The sequence below is a fragment of the Otolemur garnettii genome, unplaced genomic scaffold (genome assembly GCF_000181295.1).
Source record: "Otolemur garnettii isolate 467f Iridium unplaced genomic scaffold, OtoGar3 scaffold00039, whole genome shotgun sequence".
NCBI classification, from domain to species: domain Eukaryota; kingdom Metazoa; phylum Chordata; class Mammalia; order Primates; family Galagidae; genus Otolemur; species Otolemur garnettii.
In genome coordinates this window covers 6467791-6475731 of record NW_003852434.1, presented here as the reverse complement: position 1 = coordinate 6475731, position 7941 = coordinate 6467791, and the positions used below count along the sequence as shown (strand labels likewise).

At 40.1% G+C, this 7941-nt stretch overlaps 1 protein-coding gene across 1 annotated transcript in view; it reads right to left on the bottom strand.

The window, feature by feature from the left end:
* COQ2 (coenzyme Q2, polyprenyltransferase) overlaps positions 1 to 7941 on the bottom strand; it is a 19856-nt gene that overhangs the window by 7024 nt on the left and 4891 nt on the right. The window contains exons 2-5 of the mRNA XM_003790036.3: positions 6935 to 7101; positions 4230 to 4351; positions 2109 to 2194; positions 340 to 473 (exon numbers count right to left, since the gene is read on the bottom strand). Coding sequence (XP_003790084.1) covers positions 340 to 473; positions 2109 to 2194; positions 4230 to 4351; positions 6935 to 7101 — 509 coding nt within the window. The remainder of the gene's footprint in view (positions 1 to 339; positions 474 to 2108; positions 2195 to 4229; positions 4352 to 6934; positions 7102 to 7941) is intronic.

The window sequence follows — 7941 nt, the reverse complement described above, 5'->3', positions numbered from 1 at the left end:
GCCTGTAGTCCCAACTACTTGGGAGGCTGAGGCAAGAGAATCACTTAAGCCCAAGAGTTTGAGGTTGCTGTGAGTTCTCACGCCATGGCACTCTACTAAAAAAACAAACAAACAAAAAAACAACTAAGGCTGGGAACAGTGGCTCATGCCTGTAATCCTAGCACTCTGGGAGGCTAAGGCCGGAGGACTGCTTGAGCCCAGGAGTCTGAGGTCTCAGTAAGCTATGACAGACACCACAACATTCCAGCCTGGGTGACAGAGTGAGACTCTATCTCAAAACAAAACAGAACACTCCACAGAACTAATCCAAAGTTAAATAAAAAGATATCCTTTCTTTACCTGATGGGCATAAATAGTATCATATATTAGTGTCCACATAACTCCAGAAAAATACAGTGGCAGGCAAACAGCTGGATCACAGGAACCCTTGATAGCAGACCATCCAAGCAACGCTCCCCAGTTAAATGTCAACCCTATAATTAGTAAACCACAAAAAGGGGAAAAGCCTAAATGTACTTTAGAATTCCAAGGAGACAGGCATCAGCATGTATTCAGTGCTTCCTGTGTATCAGGCTGTGTTTTCTGTATGCACCTTCATTAAATCCTCTCAGCCCTCGGTGGTAACTAACTCCCTTTTACAAAATAGGAAACCTGCTCAGAGAGGATAACTAACAATTAAAATAACACAGCTAACAGAAAGAATAATATCCCCCAGTAAAATAGGAAGTTTAATGAGAACATTTATCCTAGCTAGCATGGTAGACAAACGGAGATTCCGAGTCTGAACTTAGACCTATCTCACTCAAAAACCTGTGTTCTTTCCATCTCCACTCTACTTCCCCTATATGCTGTAGCAACAGAATTTGCTAATTTATTTATTTATTTGAAACAGAGTCTCACTATGTCACCCTCAGTAGAGTGCCATGGTGTCACAGCTCACAGCAACCTCAAACTCCTGGGCTTAAATGAGTCTTTTGCCTCAGACTCCCAGTACCTAGGACTACAGGTGCCCACCACAATGCCTGGCCATTTTTTGGTTGCAGTTGTCATTGTTGTTTAGCAGGCATGGGCTGGGCTTGAACCTGCCACCTTTGGTGTATGTGGCTGGCGCCCTACTCACTGAGCTATATGGGCGCTGAGCCCCAAATGTCTTTTCTCAGAAACCCTTTCAGCTCCTATATTGCCTACTTACATTCAGAATGTCTCCTCGACTGATTATGTGCCTGACCTCATGGTCCGACAGCACTCACACATGCCACACTGTACTGCAGTGACTTGTTTATCTCTTATTTCCTTTTTCAGCTCCTTAAAATGGCAAAGTTGTTTTAATTATTTTTATTTTCCTAGTACCTGGTGCAATCCCTGGCACAAAGTAAGAGTTCAATAAATGAAGTAAATATATTAGCTTCTTGTATATAGGAAATGCTTGTGTTCTTTTTACCATGATTCCCACATCCAATGAGAATATAATTTTCTACCATTTTTTTTAATAGTAAAAAGAAAGAACATTCAATGAGACGATCTTAGAAAAAAAACAATATCCTATCACAATTTTCCCATCAATCAAGCTCACATCAATTTCTGGAAGTATCTTTTAGTTTTTTTATTTACTGGAAAAATGACTCAAAAAACTAGAATTGTTCTAGGAATATTCTAGAATACTCTAAGAATAGAAAAATCTGGTAATAGATATTTTTGCAATAGATTGTGACTTACCTACCTATCTCTCTTTTCATCAACAAATATGTATTGAATACCTATGCTGTGCCAAGCACTATAGCTGCTGGGCCACAGATGAAGAATACTTTATCTTTTAGTCATTTACAATTTACTGATGGGGAAACACAGGATATCAAACACCTTTTCATGAAATAACTAGATTTTTAAAAAAGCATTTCAGAAAATAATAATGATCATAATGATTATCTTCATAAATACACAAGATTTCTTAGTTAATATAAGTGGCTAACTGCCTTCCTTTAATATGAAAGTCTATTCTTGCTTTGGAAAATGTCATGACTGATTTGACATTTCATCTCTGCCTACCTACCTATACATGTACAGTTTGAGCATATCAAAGGAAATACTCAAAGTTATTTCAAGCTCACCCAAGGCTAATTGAGGCCAGTATGTAATTCTTTTCATTAGTGGGTAGGTGATGACAAGAAGTAAGGATGCTGCTCCCAGAGCTATACTGAAAACAAGGAAAGCCAATAAAAAGATTATCTCTGAGAAATTCTAAACACTTTAAGACAACATTAGTAATACCAAGTTGAAGATATTATTTATCTTAAATTATATTTTTTGTTAAGTAAATTCTCTTCTTACATTTTGACCTTTCCTATTATAAAGGATGATTTAGAATATTTAAAATGTTACAAAACAATGATACAAAGTAACAGCTAACACACAGTACTTTAATGTCTCAGGCACTGTTCTAAATGCTTTACATTTCTGTACTTTACATTTCTGTTAACTCTGTATAATCTTTACAACTACCCTAAGATCCAGGTAGTTTTATTCTCCTCCTTTTTTTGCAGATGAGGAAACTGAAGCACAAAGAAATGAAGTAATCTGCCGATTGGCACAGCTGATCAGTACGATGGCCCCGATTCAAACCTCAGGCAGCCCGGCTCCAGAGTCCACCCTACTAACCATGTAGGCAACCTTTTTTTTTTCCTCTCTACTGCATATTAGAAGAATAGGAGCTGTCTTGGGCCACACATTAAATATACAAACACTGAGGAAGGCTGATTAGCAAAATATAGGTCTATGCATGCTTTTCATGGTATCTGATACCACAGACAAGCAAAAAGGATCCTCACAAAATCAGCATGTGATCCATGGGGTACAAGTTGGATACCCCAGCCATATGCAGTTGCTTCTCTCAACTCCATTTACAAACATTAAGGCATCTAATAAACTCAGATATCCTGAGAATTAGTAAGATATCCCTCTTCATACGTAAAACTGGAAGTTACTTCTCTAGACAAGGAAAGCACCTATGAAAACATGATAAATAAGACGTTCTTAGGCATCTCAAAGTTCATCTAAGACTCCTTCCAGGAGTAACCTCCTAAAGGTGTTCTCGTGTTATTGACGCTATCAGGACAAGGCATGCACCTGAGTCTAGTCTCCACAAAGTAATACTTATTTACTGACACCTCCTTCCCTTTGTCTTTTTTTCTTCCCTAATTGATGTACTTTGTAAGCAGCCATCTGATGTACAGAACTTTAGTTCTGCCTCTGTCTAAAACAGTGGTTCTCAACCTTCCTAATGCCGCAGCCCTTTTAATAAGTTCCTGTGGGTCAGGAACAGGTTGAGAACCACTTATCTAAAAGATACAGTAACGAGTCCTGCTCCTTTTTTCTTCTGGCATTGATTAGTAACACGACTCTGAGAAAGACATAGTTGCTTTCTGCAAAATGAATATAATCACTTTTTTTTCCATCTACTTCACAGACAGTATCAGCATGAATAAAACTGTGCATATATACATGGGTATACACACACACACACACCCCCATGCACATACTTAGAAAACTTAAGAAAGTGTCTTGTGTCCTTTAAGGCTGCAGTACCGGTTTATGGCCTATTAGGAACTGGACTGCACAGGAGGAGGCAAGCGCCCAAAGCTTCATTTACAGTCGCTCCCCATCGCTCGCATCACCACTTGAGCTCCACCTCCTGTCAGATCAGTAGCGGCATCAGATTCTCACAGGAGTGCAGACGCTACTGTAAACTGCACATGAAAGGGATGCAGGCTGTTTGCTACTTCTGAGAATCAATGCCTGATGATCTCAGGTGCAGCTGAGGGGAAGATGCTAGTGCTGGGAAGCAGCAGTACCGGTTATCATTAGCAGAGAGGTTTGACTGCACAGAGACCATAATAAGTCAACTGCTTGCAGATTTATAGCAAAACACCCCCACCTTCTGTCTGTGGAAAAACTCTTCCATGAAACCAGTCCCCGGTGCCAAAAAGGTTGGGGACCATGAGGGGCAAATATTGAAGGTGGCTCATAATAAATGAAACGCTGATCTCTTAACTTCTTTGGCTGAAAGCATTTTGAAGCAGAGTATACAATGTGCAATAAGTTATTTAGATACTTGATAGGTAGCCAATAAACTCTGTGAGAAAGATATTTCAGTTTTATTTTATTCCTACTTTTTCTGGAAAATTTCAAAAGAGAACTTTTATACATAACTATGGAAAACACACTTAATATACCTGTAATAATTCAGACACAGAAGAACACCCAGTGCCAAGGTCAGCTGTCCTCCAAGAAAAACAAAGGACTGAAAAGTTGAGATGTCTCCAGCAGCTATTGGGCGATTTGCGGTTCTTGTAACCTTAACACATAAAAACAGATACCTTAGGTTCATGGAATTGCTCAGTTACTTATTTAAACATTTAATCAGAAGAATGGCCCATGGTAGGTACTAAGGCACAAAGATGAATAAAGAGTGAAATCAACATTTGAAGTACTGCCAAGAATCAAAACTTCCCATTTAGGATGCCTTTGACAAGAACTAAAAATTCCCGTCACTCATTCCCCCTTCTCCCTTCCCCACCTCCAAACAAGCAAAACAAAGCTAATTCCTTATCTAGCCATTCAGCTACACAGCATATCAAGTGTATGTTCAATGTCCAAAGAAAAAGCCTAAAATATTTATTTACTAACTGGTCTTCAACAGAAAAAGTTTGCTGACTGGATTTATGTCACACTTCACTCTGAGATAAAGCAGCTTGTCAACAATTGTGAGTAATGACTCATCCTGTTTTGAGTACCAGAACTGGATCTTTTATTCCTAATTTGAATCCTGGAGTTTGAAATAGAAAATAATATTTGCTTTGGGCAGAGCTTGTGGCTCAGTGAGTAGGGCTCCAGCCCCATATACCGAGGGTGGTGGGTTTGAACATGGCCCCGGTCAAATTGCAACAAAAAAACAGCTAGGCATTGTGGGGGGCGCTTGTAGTCCCAGCTACTTGGGAGGCTGCGGCAAGAGAATCACCTAAGCCCAAGAGTTGGAGGTTGCTGTGAGCTGTGATGTCACCGCACTCTACCAAGGACGACAAAGTGAGACTGTTTCTAAAAAAAAGAAAATAATATTTGCTTCAAGATGCTAGAGTTGGCTCGGCGCCTGTGGCTCAAGCAGCTAAAGTGCCAGCCACATACACCTAAGGTGGCGGGTTCGAATCCCCAGCCCAGGCCCGCCAAACAACAATGATGGCTGCAACCCAAAAATGGCCAGGCGCTGTGCCGGGCGCCTGTAGTCCCAGCTACTTGGGAGGCTGAGGCAGGAGATTCGCTTGAGCCCAGGAGTTGGAGGTTGCTGTGATCGTGATGCCATGGCACTCTACCCAGGGGGATAGCTTGAGGCTCCGTCTCAAAAAAAAAAAAAAAAAGATGCTAGAGTTATTCTAGCTAGTATGTATTTGTTCCAAGAGCTTTAATTGCATCATGTCATCAAATCTTAGTGACCCTGTGTTTCAGCCAGTCACAAATTCTTGCCATTTCTAATGTGGGTAAAACTCAGGTAAGGGCTCAGTATCTTTCCAGGTCACAGAAGCTAAGGGATAGCACCAGCCACAATCATGAGGGGAAGAATGTTATCCTTCACCTATGCAATCCTAGAAGAACCTGTTACTGAGTCTTACATATAGCAATCAATCAAAAAATATTTTTGAATTAAAAAATATTAATATTTAAGCCAGGCACAGTGGCTCACATCTGTAATCTCAGCACTTGGGAGGCCAAGGTGGGTGGATTGCCTGAGTTCACAGATTTGAGACCAGCCTGAGCCAGAGCAAGATCCTATCTCTAAAAAATAGCCAGGCGTTGTGGCAGGCGCCTGTAGTCCCAGCTATTTGGAAGGCTGAGGAAAAAGAATCACTTGAATCCTAGAGATAAGATTATTGTGAGCTAAGATGTCACAGCACTCTACCAAGAGTGACCAAATGAGACTCTGTCTCAAAAAAACCAAAAAAAATTAATAATTAAAAATCATCAAACGTTAACACTGTTCTAAAAACTTATTTCAAGTGTGCCTTGCTTAAGGGAAATTCAGATTATAAGAAAGGCAAACTAGGGTGATTATTTATCTAAGTTTATACAACATTATTCACTTTATATAAGTCACTATGGGTTTCTTTTAAATTCAAAGCACCCTTCATTCTTTACCCAAGCACTGAATAATCCTGTATTAATCATGGCATGGCCTTTGGAATAAAAGTCAAATAAGTGCTGGGTACAGTGACTCACCCCTGTAATCCTAGCACTCTGGGAGGCCAAGGCAGGTGGACTGCTTGAGCTCACAGCTCATGAGTTTAAGACCAGCCTGAGCAAGAGATCCCTTCTCTACTAAAAATAGAAAAATCAGCTGGGCATGGTGGTGCATACCTGTAGTCCCAGCTATTAGAGAGGCTGAGGCAAGAGGATTGCTTGAACCCAGGAGTTTGAGGTTGCTGTGAGCTATAACTTTACAACATTTTATACAGAGGAACAGTGAGACTGTATCTCAGAAAAAAAAATTATATATATATATATGTATATATAGAGTAAATGCTAATAAGGCTGCCTTGGTTCATTTAATTTAAGATTTGATTTACATAAGAAGCGTTAGGGCTCTAATACACCTCCAAGTAAGGGATTACAGATCTTCTTGAACACTCAAAGGTTCGGGATGAATTTTCACTTTAACTCCTAACCTTTGAGTCTTTGACCTTCAGTCTTCCAAATTCTTAATTTACTTTGTAGAAATGAAATACACACCTTGCCCCTGGGGCCACTCTTGTGTTTAGAAAGGAAATACAGTGCCCTGCACTTTGCAACAGCTATTCTTCTGACAGCAGGACCTCGCGTAGCATTCGAAAGTGGTAGGATTCTGCAGAAGTGAGAGGAAATCCTCTACTGTTTTCCGGGAAAAAACTACCTTTTTGTCATATTCCCGGTCCCACATGTCATTAATAGTACAGCCTGCTCCACGCATCAGAACAGCTCCAGTGCCAAAGAGGGACAGCATGTACCAATCTGGGAAACAGCCTGGTTCAGCTGCCAAACCAATGCTCCAGGTACACGGCAGATACAGCAGCCAGGTTCCTAAGCAAAAAAAAGACAAGACAAAAAAGGTACAAATTCCAATCAATGAACTATTTTCATTTGTTTAAATACCATATCCCAAAGAAGTAAAGAACACTATTAGCAAAACCAAAAACCCACAAGACTGGGAAAATAAATTTGCGACTCTTATCACAAAGGAATATTCTCCCTAATGTGTAACGAGCTCCTAGAAATAGAGAAAAGATCAACAGTCCAATTAAAAAATAGGCAAAATACACTACAGAAGTTAAAAGAAAAAGAAATATAAATGCATATGTGAAGAGATACACAACTTTGAGAAACACACTTTTTTTTTTTTTTTTTGAGACAAGAGTCTCAAGCTGTCGCCTTGGGTAGAGTGCTGTGGCCTCATAGCTCAGAGCAACCTGCATCTCAGGCTCAAGTGATCCTCTTGCCTGAGTTTTTCTATTTTTAGTAGAGATGGGGTCTCTCTTTTGCTCAGGCTGGTCTCAAACTTGTGAGCTCAGGCAATCCACCTGCCTTGGCCCCCCAGAGTGCTAGATTACAGGTGTGAGCCACCATGCCTGGCTGAGAAACACTCATTAAAATGACCTTGAGATGATATTTTTCACCTTTCAGACTGACAAAATTCAAAGTCTGACAACACATCCTCCTTAGGGAGTTGAATATTCTTATGTATTTCTTTCTTTCTTTCTTTTTGAGACAGAGTCTGACTCTATCACCCTAGGTAGAACAAAGTGGCATCATTATAGCTCACAGCAACCTCAAACTCTTGGGCTTAAGCAATCCTCTTGCCTCAGCCTCGAGTAGCACCACTAGGCCCAACCAATTTTTCCGTTTTTTTTTTTTTTTTTTTTT